Here is a 16,806-nt window from a genome sequence, read left to right as displayed (position 1 = left end):
AAAAAAAAAAAATTGCCCCCCCAAAAAGTGTCCATATAATTTAAATAGTATGTTTCTATCTGAACTGCAACAATCTTTGTCCCCCCTTCCTTCTCTGTCAAAACAAAAACCTTAGATGCAGTGGTCACTACAGACAATGGCATCAAGGGGGTTATATCCTGTGAGACCACCTTTATCAATGTGCATCAGAAAATAGAAAAATCAATAAAAAAATAAAAAAAGCTGAAAAAAAATTATCTTAAATTCACTGCTTCCATCAAGTTTTTATTTCGGATGACAAGTTTCCTTTAATGATGGAGGGCCGCAGGGAGCAGCAGAATGGGGGGAGGGAATAAGACTTCGGGGAGTATCACTTTAAAACTTAATTAGAAGTTTAGAAAATACATAAGGTTTTTTTTTTTTGTTTAGTTTTATTGTTAAACTTTGAGAACATGTAGAATAAGGAATAATTAATAAGGAAATCACAACTACACAAAATGCTAAATTATAATACAGAGGCTGCTTTCTGGGTATCTGGCATTAAGTTAGGTGAAAGGTGGTAACCATGGCAACAAAAAGTTAATAACTCGTTAGGCTTCTCAATTAATTATATGGGGCCCAAGTGATTATGTATAAATTGGTAGAACAAATTGTACCGTGCGTGATGGCTGTGTAGGAGCAAACATTGTATTTATGAGGAAGCGTGTCATATTAGATTTGTGCGCGCCGGCCTTCCTCCTACGCTAACGAGCGCGGCGTTCAATAATGAAGCCGTACGCGCGAGCGGTTTATATTATTAAGGCGATGGGGGGTAAGGATACAAAACAAGCGCATACTGATATTTTAACGGACAGAAGAAAAAAAAAAATACTTAAAAGAACAAGAAGATTTATCCAAGAAAGTTTCTTTCTAAATTTACATGATCTGGTGCTCGATGTTCTAAATGTTTAATCCGCCACATTCCGCTAAGTCCGGAGCGCACGGTGACTCCTCCTCAGCACCAAGAAACCCCCAAGAGTCAGTACTGGACATAACATTCTAAATTTTAATTTTGGCTATGGTGCAGAAAATGGGGCCAATGAAACAGGACAACTGAAACATTGAAAGCTGTCAGAGGACCGATCGCTCGGCTGACTGTTCTCTTCCGACTTCCCCCATACACAGTAACGCTCGGCCGAGTGCTTCTATGTTCTCGATGAGAGAGCTGATGCCAGACTCCTCCTTTACCGACTTATCTCCCGGGAGAAAAAAAAAGGATCGGCCATTGAAATCCAGCAAAAATCCCAGATCTGTCAGTGGAAGAGTCGGAAGGCCCCATACACATTAGACGATCCCGCCAATATCGACAGGTTCAGCTAACCTTTGTGTATGGGGCCAGTTACACAACCAGTCTTTATCTTTGTATTCCTTCTTTTGCAAAGTAAGGTATAAAAAAGTAACTTTCATTCTAATTTTTATTTCAGAAAATCAATAGTACAGATGAAAAAAAGGGCCTTTCTAATACATCTGATCAGAGAAATCTGCCTCTTTCTCCTCCTGGACTGTTCTTTCACTTTCAATTCATAGTTAAAAATCTGTGTTCAGTGAAGACAGAGTCATCCATTACTGAGATAAGAGATGGCAGTTGGTGCTTTAAAAATTCTATGGAAAGAGGAGGAGCTAGAGGCAGATTCAAACATTATACTGCAAGTTCTCCTGAAATGACAGTTACAGTTCTCCACAGAACCTTATGAGCACCAACTATCATCTCCTATCTCAGTAATGGGAAAGTCTGTATTCAATGAAGACACATTTTACCTGTGAATTGAACATTTTGAGAATGAAAGATCTGTCTAGGAGAAAAAAAGCCAATTTCTCTTATAAGATATACTACAAAGTTGCTTATATTCATGTGTACTATTGATGCATGTCGAGAGTTGTATTCTTGGGGCCAGCAGCAGGATGTCTGAAATTTAAAAAGATGTTGCCATCTTAAAAAGTGATGGCATATTACTATGATTTAGGGGGGCCTGCACAATCCTAAGAACAAGCGAGGGGCAGTGTTGCTACAGCAAAGAGTGCCCTTGTACATTTTCTCTAAGCCTGCGCATAAGACTGTAGCGACCCCCATTCACTTATTGTAGTTCAAGAGGGGGCGCTGTTGTAGAGATACAAAAAAACAAGTGAAGGGGTTGCAGTACCAAACTAGTGCAGCATTTACTTCATTCTCAAGATCAGTGGGGGTCTGAAAGATCAGATTGCCCCTGATTATAAAGGGTTTGCCATATTTTAATGCTATGACGAAAGTATGCCTTTAAAAGAGTCAGTGAAGAGTTAGAAATATGGGTCTGCTTTTTACCCTAGAAGCAGTGCCATGTCGGTCTATGGGCTTCGTCTAATATAGTAGTTCAACCTCATTCATTTACCTGGGGAAAAAGCTACAATTTATTAAACAACCTGTAATGCCACACTGATTATAGGTGAAAAAACTATTTATACTATGAACAAGCTACAATTCATCAAATAACTTGTAATGTTGCACTGATCATAGGGGGAACAAAATGTATACTATCTTTCTAATCCGGACCAATCTCTTTTAAAAACACTGGTTCAGATCATACGTAGGAGTCAGGCTACATTCATACATCAGTTTCTGATTTTACATCAGGGAAAAAATTCTCTTTTTTTCTTCTGTGTGTCCTTTGGGACCCCCAGCGATCCAGAAAATAGAGCTCACAGAGTGTACACACGGCCTCAGGTCCATTTATTGTCTATAGGACAGCCAGAAAAAGATAAGCATAGCGCTCTACTATTTCAGACAGTCCCAAGGGCAACAGATAGATCAGCAAGCACACCAATCAGGGCAGGACTATGCAGAGCCCAGTTTTGGGATCGCTAGGGACTTAGCAAGTTATGCAACGTACGATTTTGGAAAATCCCTTTAATACGTATTCTTAAAGAAGATACAGAACTAGGTCTCACTTCAGGGTCTGGTGGACTTCTGACCACCAGTTATAGTTTGTGTAGTCAATCAGCAGCAGAAACTGACACCAGAGAAGAACTAGAGATGGATGTGTGGGAAACATGGACTCCACCAGGTCACTCAGGCTCTCCAGCGTGTAGAAGGTGCCATCGTCGCCGCTCCCCTTGAACAATCTCGTAGCTGCGTTTGTGATTCTACGGAATGTTCCTAAAAAGAAAGGAAAAGATTTACAGAAACATCCACGGCAAATATTCCTGCAGCACTGGTGTGAATTGGGTTTGCAGAAATCCATGCACAAAAAAAGAAAAAAAGCTTCTATAAATTACAGCTGTCCCAAATATGTATCTTTTTTTAGTATTATCATTATTTTATTTAAGTGGTGAAATTAAATTATAAAGTGAATGAAAAAATAAAAAATGATTTTGCTTTGGGTCGCCATTTTCCCAGATCAGTACCATTTTCATTTTTCAATCGATAGAGCAGTGTAAGGGCTTGTTATTTGGAAAGCAAGCAGACATTTTTATTGATACCATTTTGGCATAGATACAGGGCTGTGGAGTCGGTAAGCCAAACTTCAGACTCCTCAATTTCCATGACTCCGACTCCCTCATACACGGCTCATGTTTAAGTGATAAATTTACTGTAGAAGATTCATCTCAGCTACAAGTCTAGACCCTTAGATCAGGGATAGGACAGACATTTATAGGACATTTCATAACTTTCCAAATTCTTATGAAAAAATATTCCCCACAAACTGCATTGAACTACTGCACCCAATTTATTATATATTTTAGGAGTCGGAGTCGGTCCATTTTATACAGACTCCACATAGAGATGACATTTTTTATGACATCGCTTTAAACCCCACAATTCTGGAGTTTAATTTTTTTTCCCCTTATTATGTTCATTACCAATCGGGTTAAAATCATTTAAAATTTTGATAAATCAGACCTTTACAGGCACCGAATACAAATACTGAATAGATATAGAATTTTTTTATTGTTTAATTTTAAATATAGGAAAAAGAAGGCAATTTAAATTTTATATATATTTTAATATATATATATTTTTTTAATTTTGTGAGAACTTGCGATTGTCAAATCACTTATGCCATATACTGCAATACCACACTATGGTAGTATATAGCAAAAATCATGGTCTCCTCTGAATGCCAGCCACCGGTCGTTGTTTGTAGGAGCCACTATCATGGCAAGTACAGTTCAGGGGGCAGGTACAGTTCAGGGGGGGCAGGCGATATCACATCTACTGATACCCGCCAGGAAGCGTGCCAGGTATAGCGTTCCTTTCCCATTAGGACTAATCTCATTAGAGCATCATCCTATTCTAGTGAATGGGACTGAGTTGTAATAACAGGTACTTCTCATACTAAACAGCGACAATGAAAGAGACATTGCAGACACTTTATATAGTTGATCATTGTGGGAGTCAAGGGTTGGTCCCACCATTAAATTTCTATAATAAAAATGTAATTTAACATAGCCAATTCTAAGAAGAGGCCATCAATTTTTTTAAGTGTTTAGAGTGTAACCAATAACTTCTGAGAAAAACACAAAAAGTAACAGTAAACAAAATTCTAGACCACTTCTGAAATACAGTATTTGGTATTACAGCGATGCAGGTTTTACCTTCATTTTAGCAGAATGAGCATAAAATCTTGTGAGATTCTGTTCTTTGGGACGTACCCATTGTGAGAGGGGGGAGCTCGTTCTATATCAAGCTCAAAGGCAAAGAAAGATATCCTTAGGCATTTTCTGACAGCTGTTAAAGGTTTTTGCTATCTCATCTGAGAGGAGCATAATGTAGGAAAAGAGACTCAGAACGCAATAATGTATCACTTAGATTACTCGGTGCAGCCGTTGTGACACAATCAGAGTTCTTAGATGTACCATGAAGCAGAGCTCAGAAAGCTAACCCCGCCCACACCAGCTGACCCCGCCCACACAACTCTTTATGTACATTGTCTATTGACAGGGAGTAGCTTATTAGAAGAGGGAGCGTGGTCGGACCAGTGCTCACATGAGCTGTAGTCCAGGCAGTGATAGCCTCCTAGTGATAAAACATTCATTGTATGGAAAGAAAAACAAACAGCCTTATAAGTGACACATCCCTGAAATCTGTATCTTAGCCCCAACCTCATGCTGCCTTCAGATTATATAGCAAAAACCTGATGACAGATTCCCTTTAAGTCAAATATTTCACGTCACTGGAAATATTTCTGGAACCGTATAGCGGAATTTACAAAAGAAAACAGTGGAGCAGTGGGAGTAAGAGAGGAGCAAACACTGGCCACTAAAGACCTGGTCACACGTCCTCTTTAAACGGAATCTGTCAGCAGGTTTTTGCCATGTAATCTAAAGTCGGTATGCTGTAAGGGTTAAAACACAGTTTAGGAATGACTCTTATCAAGCTTTGTGCTGATTGTTTTACCTCCAAGAGCTTATCACTGCTAGGACACAGCAGCACTGTGCCTTCTGGTCTGACACGCCCCCTCCTGTGATAGGCAGATCACAATCTATGGACATTGTATATGCTGTACAGAGCCTGGTGTGGGCGGGGTTAGCTTCCTCAGCTCTGCTCCATGCTAAATCTAAAAACTCTGATTGTGTGAGAACGGCTGCACCCAGTAATCTAAGTGATACATCGTTGGATTCAGCTTCTCTTTGCCGACATCAGACTACTCTCAGATGAGGTAGCAAAAACCTGCTGACAGATTCCCTTTAAAGTGGTTAAATGATTAGGGAATCACAGAGTTGCTTCTAAATCGTTAAACTTTGCATCTCCCGAAATACACACAGATACCTCTCCACTCAAAATGAAGAGAAGGCGGACATGGTTTACCTCTATTGCTGATGCCTCTAACCTTCTTCTCTCCTTGCCTCTCTATTGCACAGTTCTCTCGCCAACATTGATATCCAGGATCTCTCCATGTGTTTACATGCTGCACAGTCTCCCCAATGTCAACGATAACTCCTAGTTCACACAGCTGACAAAAATGAACAGCAAAGAGCTAGATTTCCTCCACTTAGCCCCTTAAGATAGGAGCCAATTATGTCTTTAATGACCAGGCCAAATTTTCCAATACTGACCAGTGTCAGTTTATGATGTAATAACTCTGGAACGCTTTAACGGATCTCACTGATTTTGGGGACATATTGTACTTCATGATTGTGGTAAAATTTATTAGATATTACTTGCGTCTAATTGAGAAAAAAAAAGGAAATTTGGCGAAAATTTTGCCATTTAAAATTTTTTAATTATTTTCATGCCCTTAAGTCAGAGAGATATGTTACACAAAATAGTTACTATATAACATTTCCCACATGTCTACTTTACATCAGCACAATTTTTGAAATTTTTTTTTTGTTAGGAAGTTAGAAGGTTAAAAGTTAACCAGCAATTTCGCTTTTTTTACAACAAAATTTACAAAACCATTTTTTTTAGGGACCACATCACATTTGAAGTGACTTTGAGGGGTCTATATGACAGAAAATACCCAATAGTGACACCATTCTAAAAACTGCACCCCTCAAGGTGCTCAAAACCACATTCAAGAAGTTTATTAACCCTTCACGTACTTCACAGGAACTGAAGCAACGTGGAAGGAAAAAATGAACATTTAACTTTTTTTCACAAAATGTTTACTTCAGACCACATTTATTTTTATTTTAACAAGGGTAACGAGACAAAACGGACCGCAAAATTTGTTGTGCAATTTCTCCTGAGCACGCAGATATCCTATATATTATCTAGATGTGTGGTGAGCACCTTGAACCCCTAGGTGCTTCATAGAAGTTTATAACATAGAGCAGTAAAAATAAAATTTTCAAATTTTTCCCACAAAAGTGATTTCAGCCCCCAATTTAGCGTTTTCATAAGGGTAACAGGAGAAATTTAGTCATACCATTTGTTGTGCAATTACTTCTGAGTAAGCCAATACCCCACATGTGGGAGAAAACTACTGTTTGGGCGCACGGTAGGGTTCAGAAGGGAAGGAGCGCCATTTGACTTTTTGAATGCAAAATTTGCTTGAATAATTAGCGGACGCCATGTCGCGTTTGGGGAGCCCCTGGTGCGCTTAAACAGAGGAAACCCCGAACAAGTGTCCCCATTTTTGAAACTAGACCCCTCAGGGAACTTATCTAGATGTGTGGTGAGCACCTTGAACAGCCAGGTGCTTCACAGAAGTTTATAACTTAGAGCCGTGAAATAAAGAAATCAAATTTTTTTCCACAAAAATGTACTTTTAGCCCCAATTTTTTTATTTTTACAAGGGTAACAGGATAAAATGGACCCCAAAATTTGTTGTGCAATTGCTCCTGAGCATGGACATACCGCATATGTAGGGGATAACTATTGTTTGGGCACACGGCAGGGCTTGGAAAGGAAGGATGGACGTTTGGAATGCAGACTTTGATAGAGTGGTCTGTGGGCGTCATGTCGTGTTTAGAGAGCCCCTGATACGCCTAAACAGTGGAAAACCGCAACAAGTTGCCCCTTTTTGAACTACACCCCTTAAGGATTTTATCCCGGGGTATAGTGAGCATTTTGAACCCACAGGTACTACACAGAATTTGATAACATTAGGTTGTCATATTGAAAATATTAATTTTTTTCACGAAAATGTAGTTTTAGCTCGTAATTCTGACAATGGATAATAGAAGAAAATAGACCCCATAATTTATAAATTACTGTTAGGTCACAAGTCAGGGCTGAGAAGGAAGGAGCACTATTTGGCTTTTGGAGCATAGATTTTGGTAGAGCCCTAAAGGTGTCAGAACAGCAGAAAAACCCCAAAAGTGACCCCATTGTAGAAATAGCACATTTCAATGAATTTATCTACTGCTGCAGTGACTATTATGTAACATCCACGCCAAGCTTTATTCTTATGCCAGTTTAGTGTCCATACATTGTGCCCCCAAAAATTTCTCCTGGTGACACACACCCTGTAAATTAAGTGCTCTTCCCGCTACAATAATGCCCAACATGTGGCTGCTTACTGCGGTTTAGTGGGGCACAGTGGGGCTCAGAAGGAGTGGGCATTTCAATTTGGGAGAACAGAATTCACTGGATTTTATTTGAGGGGACGGAAGCTGTCAAATGTCCCTCTATAGTCCCAGTGACAGATTACAGACCTGAGAGGCGGCTGGTTTTGTGTGGGATAAATTAGGGGTTTTATTGGTAACATTTTGGGGTACATAATTTTCGATTGCTTCCAGAGTAAGACTGGATTGCCAGTCTAAGCTGAGCACTTACGTTGGGGTTTCCGTGTAAATCCCACAAAAATGCGATTCCGATGAAACCCCCAACAGAGCCACCCACCATAAAGAGGCAGATGGAGACACTTTGGAGCCCACTTGACGTCTGCTCCGGTGGTCTTCATCTTTTTAGGCACACACAGATCTGTGGTCGTCTACACTTGCGCTCTAAAAAAAAGCCTAAAATGATGGTACGCCGCTGGAACAGAGACCAGTCCAAAAGGGACTCTATCGACCTCATAAGTGAGTGGCTCCATCTGGGTTTTTCGTCTGAATTGCGGTTTTGGTGAATTTACATGTAAACCCCGGTGTAAGTGCTCAGCGGAGCGCGCAGGATAAACATGAGCCGAGCCTTATTCCGATTTTTTTGGAGACAGAAAGAAGAAAGACAGCAGTACCAGAATAGTTCTTATTTTTTCGAAGTTCACCATGCGGTATAAGTGATAAGGCGGGTTTATTCTTGGGGTCGGTGCGATTACAGCGATATCAAATTGATATGTTTTTTTTTTAGGTTTTGCTGCCATCACACAGTGAAAATGCTTTTTTTTTTATAAAAAGTAGTTAGTTATTTTCGTCGCCATATTCGGAGAGCTGTAACTTTTTTATTTTTTTGGTGAACAGAGCTGTATGAGGGCTTATTTTTACGGTACGAGTTGCAAATTCTTTTGGGACCATTTTGGGGCACAGTAATTTTTGATCGGTTTTTATTCAGATTTTTCAGACACAGAATGAACAAAAACAATCAGTTATTGTTTTTATTTTTTGCTCCATTCACCGTGCAGTACAAGTGATCAGACAGATTCGTTAGTTGGGTCGGTACGATTACAGTGATATAAGATTTATATTTTTTTATGCTTTGCTATTTTTACACACTAAAAACAATATTTTACAAAAAAAAATTGATTTTGCATCATCACATTCTGAGAGCTGTAACATTTTTAGTTTTTTGTCGAATGAGCCATGTTATAGCTTGTTTTTTTGTGGGACGGTTTGGCATTTTTATTTATATTTGTTTTACATACGACTTTTTGATCGCTTTTTATTCACTTTTTTGAGTCAGTATGATGAAAAAGCGTCCTTTTTGGCATGTTTTTTTTACAGCGTTGCCCAAACGGGCTAAATAACGTGATAGTTTTATAGAGCAGGTCGTTCCGGACACTGCGATAACAATTAGGTGTACGTTCTTTTCGATTATTTTTGTTTTATCACAAACGCTGCGTTTTGAGTGGTGAAACGGATTTTAGTGATTTGTGTGTTTTTACTTTTTTACATATTTTACTACAGTTTTTTTTTTTACTTTTTCACTAAGTCTCACTGTGGGACATGTGTCATTTTCACTTTAATCGCTGATCTCATACACTGCTGTACTGCAGTGCATGAGACCTGTCAGTGAGTCCCTGCCTCTGCCTGTGAGATCCAAATTATTGCTGGATCTCACAGGCCACCGTACCCTGGGATCATCACATGATATCAGGGTACCATGGTAACCATTGGGACCCGCGATTCGATGGTTACTAAGGGGGTCGCAAGACCCCCTTGTAAGCACTTAAATACTGCTGTCACGATTGACAGAGGTATTTAAGGGGTTAATCGGCCCTGAATGGCACAGAAACCGGAAGAGACCGATACTGCAGGGTGTCAGCTGACACCGGCAGGAATCGCCGTCGCTATTCACTTATGCCTCAGCGACGCATTTTCACGGCGCTGAGGCATAAGTACCCTTAATGACCGCCGTAAAAATGCGTTACGGTGGTCGTTAAGGGGTTAAAGTGCCAAAGCTTTAATGACCAAATTAGGAAACCAATATTTTACTTTTCCTAATCATATGCTGTATATCTGAAAAATGTCTCCTTTAGAATTCATTAAGTTTTCCAGGAGGTGATAGGTTTTCTTTAAGACTTTACTTCCTCAATGAATTTTAACAATTAAATCTGAAAAATTTGCTGGAGAGCAAGAATATTTCATGGCGCCGTATCCCCATCTAATGGACGGCAAGAAACCTGCAACTTCTTACAGCTCACACAGCACAACCACCAAAAAGAGGATACACTTCACACCATGTCACATAAAAGGGGATGGTAGTCCTGGTCTTCTGTGACATTAGGATCAGCTTTTTCTATGTTTGTATGGCTTTATTTTACAAAAATAATAAACACCTGATTTATATAAAAAATAAAAAAAAATGAAAATTTCTGTATCTTATACACACATGTTCAGTTTCTTGGGAAAAAAATAAAAACATTGGCAGTGAAATGTGAAAAATCACAAAATTAGGAGTTTTTTTTTTTTTTAAAAAAAAAACAAACACCTTTTTTGCCAATCATTCCCAGGACTGGTACAGAACACCATGGACTGTCTGTCAGCTATCTATCATAATGTACTTTCCTTCTGAATCCAAAGCGGAACTTTTTGAGAAGATTTATTAACCCCTTCACCACCTTAGGTTTTTCTGTTTTCATTTTTTGCTCCCCTTCTTCCAGGAGCCATAACTTTTTTATTTTGCCGTCAATGTGTCCACGTAAGGGCTTGTTATTTGCAGGAAGAGTTGTACTTTTGAATGACACCATTGATTTCACCATTTAGTGTACAGAAAAATGGGGGGGGGGGGGATATTCCAAGTGCGGTGAAATTGCAAAAAAAAAGTGCAATTCCACAATTTTTTTTTTACCATGTTCACTAAATGCTAAAACTGACCTGCCATTATTATTCTCCAGGTCATTAAGAGTTCGTAGATACCAAATATGTATAGGTTCATCTTAATTTAAGTGGTGAAAAAAAATCCAAAAGTTTGTCAGAAAAACAAAAAATGGTGCCATCTTCCAGGACCTGTAGCGTCTCCATTTTTCGGGATCTAGGGCCGGGTGAGGGCTTATTTTTTGCAAGCTGAGCTGACATTTTTATTGATATCATTTTGGGATAGATAAGATGTTTTGATCGCCTGTTATTGCATTTAATGTTGCAATTCTGAACTTCGCTATACCAAATATGTGTAGTTTTGATTGTTTTTTGTTTTATTTTGAATGGGGCGAAAGAGGGGGGTGATTTGAACTTTCAGATTTTTCAATTTTTTTTTTCAATATATTTAAAAAATTTTTTTTTTTTTTTTTTTACTTGCTTCAATAGTCTTTATGGAAGACTAGAAGCTGCGATCTTCCGATTGCTTGTGTTACACATACCAGGGCTTCAGCACTCCTATGTGTAACAAAAATGCTCATCTGCTATGAGCGCCGATCGCTAAGCGGCGATCATAGCAGTTCGGCAATGACAACCACAGGGGTCTTGCAGACCCCTGGTTGTCATGCCGACCCATCAGCCTCCGCGATCATGTGACAGGGGTGCCGATGGGAGGAGCAAATAACGCGCATCCGGTTTGCGCGAGTTAAATGCCGCTGTCAGAGATCGACAGGGGGATGCGACCTTGGACGAACCTATACCACCAGGGTCATAAAGGGGTTAAGAGTGGCATTCTTTTTTATAAAGTGCGCTGGGGTAAGACTAATTTATTAACAGGTGCCAAAGAACCAAATCTTCCCCAATGAGGAGATGGTGCAGATGAGCAACATTATCTCCTCCCTCACTCTACCACCCTACACATACTCTCCACAGTGCTGCATCTCCCTACATCTCCTCCCTCACCTCTACCACCCTACACATACGCTCCACAGTGCAGCATCTCCCTACATCTCCTCCCTCACCTCTACCACCCTACACGTACGCTCCACAGTGCTGCATCTCCCTACATCTCCTCCCTCATCTCTACCACCCTACACATGCTCTCCAGTGCTACACCGTCCAACATCTCCTCCCTCATCTCTACCACCCTACATGTGCTCTCCACAGTGCTGCATCACCCTACACTTTCTTTCCACAGTGCTGCACAGTCCAACATCTCCTCCCTCATCTCTACCACCCTACACGTGCTCTCCACAGTGCTGAATCTGTCAACATCTCCTCCCTCATCTCTACCACCCTACACGTGCTCTCCACAGTGCTGCATCTGTCAACATCTCCTCCCTCACCTCTAGCACCCTACACGTTCTCTCTACAGTGCTGCACTTCCCTACATATCCTTCCTCATCTCTTCCACCCTACACGCTCTCTCGAATGCTGAATTGACTTACATCTCCTCCCTCATCTCTACTATCCTACCTGTGCTCTCCAGTGCTGCACCGCCCAACATCTCCTCCTTTATCTCTACCACCGTACCTATGCTCTCCATTCTCATTCAATATTTACAACCTTCATAAACTGAACCTCCCACTACGATTCCCATGACTTTTCACGTACAGCAGCCCTCTGGAATGCGCTAAACCAGGAATTAAGATGAATTCTCATAATTAACTGATAAAATATCATCCATCTTGTATTAATGAAATAACTGAACTCCACCTTACATGTTTGAACATACACATTATTAGCTGCTCAGAGAAATCATGTTAGAAAAAAAGCAATAGAAAACCAAATTATCACGAGGGCCACCTACTACCGGGGCTCAATCACGCATACATTTACTAACCAGATTTGAAGATATGGACCAGACACATGAGCAGGGTTCCCAGCTGCTGGCAGTAAAATGTATGCTGCTGATCACTCAGGTCCACCTTCAGCTCCTTCTGCACTATGTCCTCCAGCAGGATCCCCACCAGCTGGAACAGGAACCTGGCCGGACACAAAAGAAAAATTACTGCATTACTCAGGCTTACAGAAAAGATTAAAAGCGTGTTCTGCGCTCTCTCTTCTGCACTGAGTCTTCGGACAGTAATTCATTTGGTAAACCAGAGTACAGAAGTCATGTATGCTAATCATTGGCATTTAAAAGGGGTTGTATATCTCATTACATAAATAAGGGTAATGAGTCCAATAGAGATCATTAATACCTACCGCGAAAAAGTTTCTTCCGGCGGAGCCTTGGCCTGGTTTTGCTCGGCATCCTCCTCTGAGCTTTGACGGTTGTTCTCCCCGTCCCTTAATCGAGTGATATTCTGACATGATATAAGGACAGGCGAGAAGGAAAGCTCCTGGATCCGGGACAGGACAATGTCCTCTGTAGACTGTGAGATTAGGACACGGAGAATAGCCAAGATCCCAGATACCCATAGCTGGACGGTGCTGACGGAGGCCTGTGTGACACGAAAGTATAAAGCAGAACACTGTATAGAAGCCGTCCCGATATCTACTGACCAGGCTGCAATCCGTGTGATGTAACAGCTGTGACTGCGCATCACCCTCTACTCACCATAGTATATGGAATGACGAACATGCTCCTCAACAACATGTCTACAGGACGGAGGGATGAAGGGGCCAAGGTCTCAAATAAACTATTCAGCACCCCCAGAGCTTCGTGAGAGTCGATGTGCATCTAAGACACAAAGCAAGTGGTAAAATTGGATTTTTATATGCAGTGTCCTACCGGTAATAGGTGAAAATGAGGCGTTGGCTCTGCCTAGTGGGCTATACCCTCTCCTCATACACGAAGCATGACTGTTTTTAGCAAAAAAAAAAACGCACTAGTAGCACATACCTGCTGCTTAGCCAACATGGGTAAGATGACATCTGCGATCTGTCGGGATAACCGCTTCCACTTATCTTCATTCTCCTTGTGGCACTGCTGCAGAACCAAGATGAACATCTCCAGCACCTGAAGATACAAAGCAGGAAGTGAAGCCTTACTTCTAACACCAGTAACTAGTACACGAGAAGTACGAGTGGGCAACAGAGAAGGCAAAAAATAAAAAGCCCAGGCCTAAAACAGAGCCCAGCCTTGATTAGAGGAGAGGTGCACATGGTCGGCCCACTATTTGTTGTTAACAGACCAGCCGGAAAAAAACTAGCGCTGTACTCCGTTTTTTCCCCTTCCGCAGGAATCCCACCTTTTTTTACAATTTTTTCTTAAGAATTTATTACCTGATATTTTTTAACCTTTGTCAAACCCTTAGTTCCCCTCCCCTACTCTTTTGGCATATTATTTTTGTACATATTTTCATTTTTGTATTGTTTTAGGTTCATCACATTTATATGTTCTAAAATATCCAGGAGGTCCTTGATAAAGACCACTATTGGTGGAAACGTTGGACCTTTTCTAGCTGGATCAAAATAAAACGTTCACTTATTGCATCAAGATCTTAGTTCTCCATCATCATTTCGGTGCTAAGGTTTTTTGACTATTTTCTTCGGTAGTCCCGTAGACTAGGAATAGAGCTGCACACCTTGCCAGAGTTCTGAAGTCCCATTTTCGGGAACAGAAACGATCAGTAAGTTATCCCCTCTTCTACAGTACAGACCAAAAGTTTGGACACATCTCATTTAAAGATTTTTTTTCTGTATTTTCATGACTATGAAAATTGTAGATTCACACTGAAGGCATCAAAACTATGAATTATCACATGTGGAATTATATACTTAACGAAAAAATGTCTTATATTCTAGGTTCTTCAAAGTAGCCACCTTTTGCTTTGATGACGGCTTTGCACACTCTTGATGAGAAGGTGTGTCCAAACTTTTGGTCTGTACTGTATGTCTAGGGAATAATTTGTGATTTTGGGGAAATCCCTTTAAAAGGTAATATAAAATTAATTTCTAGTTTCCTAAAGGGGATGTACAGACCGAAAAAAACGTAAGAAGTTTCCCCAGCATACACCATAAGTATAAGATAAGTTAGATCTCAAACTACAGAGAAGGCCCTAGAAACCACAATTTGCGATCCCAGGTGGCCAATGGCAAGAGCAGTTAGCAGCCAAGTTTTGACTGGTCTGTGCCACCACTTCACACAAAAGCTAAATATGCCATGAACGTTTTTGGGCAGCATGCCATAGTTTTGCTCGCTCGCTGGGGTAAAACAATCGGGCACATTGAATAGTTAAAAGTGTTTGAACTCTGCTTCCACAAAGAAAAATACAGATAACGCACCTAGACCAGTCTAGAATCACTGAATTTGTGTTGGATTTTTTTTTTAATACTGTATTTCAATATATTTTGGAAATATCCAATGGCTGCTGCCTCCTCACCTGATGATACTGAATGAGCCGGAGCAGCATGGACACCACAACTTCCTTCTGAGTCTCCAGTTCTTTTCCGGCATCGGCCTTATTTGCTCCCCTTAATACAAATAAGTCATGAACTATGGGCTGTAATGCTGGTATCGCTGCAATAGAAAAATCAAAATTGATCATTTCTATCATTCTATAATATGCACTTGTTAATGATGTTAATAATAATTTCATCTAGGGCAGCATACGGATGAGCCATTTTGCTAGTCCACGACTGCCAAACCAGAGCCTGTCACCCTCTTCCTAACTGATTGTTTCGCCGGCCATACTTCCAATTAGTAGGTACAGCACAACGTCATCATGATGGTGAGTCAGGAATATTAATCGAAAGAGGCACCGGGGATGTCAACAGCAAGGAGGTGGCTGACACGTCTCTGGTCTGGTGGCCACAGAACACCGACATGACTGACTGACATAAGTGATCGCTCACATCCACCCACCATGGGTCACAGCTTTTCTCCCACTGGCCATTATACCATCACACAGCTGGATGATTTTGGGAATGCCGATGATCTGCTTGGAATGGTAGCGTTCATAGGACAGCAGCACAAGGAAGAAGAACACGTTAGGAATGATGGCTTCCGATTCCCTATATTGATATAATAGAAAACATTGCATTTAAAAAAATATATATTATATATAGCTATTAAACGAGAGATACAATAGGAGAGGAACTTGCCTGAACTGACCCACTTCAATGTATTCAAACTGCTTCAGTACAAAACCAATAAAGACCTAAAAAGCAAAAGTGTGTAGAAAAACATTAAATAGAAGTCTAGAATATGGGGACGACTTTGAAGAAGGTCATCATCTGATACGTCATAGAAGCATGGACATCAACTAAGAATCCCCTATCGCTAGAGCAAAGAGCTGATGACCGCACAAAGGATTATTCTTATCAACTTCGATAAGTAAAACTGAAGCAACATTGTAATTTACATTTACGTTATTAAAAATCCTCTCCGCTTTCGACAATGGAGGGATTTTTAATCTTAATTGGTTCTTTAAGTTACTGCTGTAGTGGCTGAATATGTGTGTGTTCTTACAAGCTCCCGATCTCACCAGCTTTAGCGTCCCCCTAGGCTCCTCCGATGCTGCACCGCCTCCGAATCCAGCACCTGAGACCTCCAAGTTTACAATTACCTGATCAGAATCCAGCAGACAGTAGTTAACACGGAGCTGGACCAGTTGGGCAAGGAGGTCGAGGACTTGTCTCTGAAGATGCACAGATGTCGTGGTGGTGTACTGCTTCAAGGCTTTTATCACCAGGGGCTCAAACAGACGAATGTGATTGTGAATAGTATTCTGCAAGAAAAAAAAAATGGAAAGCATCTTTGATGTCCTGTAAATAACTAAGGCCAAAGCAGTTTATAGCCCCTTGTGCCCGAGAAGGCCAAAGGGGTTTATAGCCCCTTGTGCCCGAGAAGGCCAAAGGGGTTTATAGCCCCTTGTGCCCGAGAAGGCCAAAGGGGTTTATAGCCCCTTGTGCCCGAGAAGGCCAAAGGGGTTTATAGCCCCTTGTGCCCGAGAAGGCCAAAGGGGT

The 16,806-nt window shown here is 40.8% G+C and overlaps 1 protein-coding gene across 2 annotated transcripts in view; it reads right to left on the bottom strand.

Annotated features, from left to right (window-relative positions):
* HTT (huntingtin) overlaps positions 1-16,806 on the bottom strand; it is a 174,085-nt gene that overhangs the window by 60,525 nt on the left and 96,754 nt on the right. For both annotated transcript variants that reach the window (XM_073647559.1, XM_073647565.1), the window contains 9 exons: positions 16,407-16,568; positions 15,943-15,998; positions 15,704-15,852; positions 15,222-15,358; positions 13,739-13,855; positions 13,454-13,576; positions 13,099-13,337; positions 12,734-12,876; positions 2,941-3,148 (listed from right to left, as the gene is read on the bottom strand). In XM_073647559.1, coding sequence (XP_073503660.1) covers positions 2,941-3,148; positions 12,734-12,876; positions 13,099-13,337; positions 13,454-13,576; positions 13,739-13,855; positions 15,222-15,358; positions 15,704-15,852; positions 15,943-15,998; positions 16,407-16,568 — 1,334 coding nt within the window. The remainder of the gene's footprint in view (positions 1-2,940; positions 3,149-12,733; positions 12,877-13,098; positions 13,338-13,453; positions 13,577-13,738; positions 13,856-15,221; positions 15,359-15,703; positions 15,853-15,942; positions 15,999-16,406; positions 16,569-16,806) is intronic.

Source organism: Phyllobates terribilis, unplaced genomic scaffold, assembly GCF_046119375.1.
Source record: "Phyllobates terribilis strain yellow unplaced genomic scaffold, ASM4611937v1 Scaffold_1__5_contigs__length_1240528914, whole genome shotgun sequence".
In the NCBI taxonomy this organism is placed as follows: domain Eukaryota; kingdom Metazoa; phylum Chordata; class Amphibia; order Anura; family Dendrobatidae; genus Phyllobates; species Phyllobates terribilis.
The sequence above is the reverse complement of the archived record's forward strand: the minus strand, read 5'-3'. Positions and strand labels throughout refer to the sequence as shown.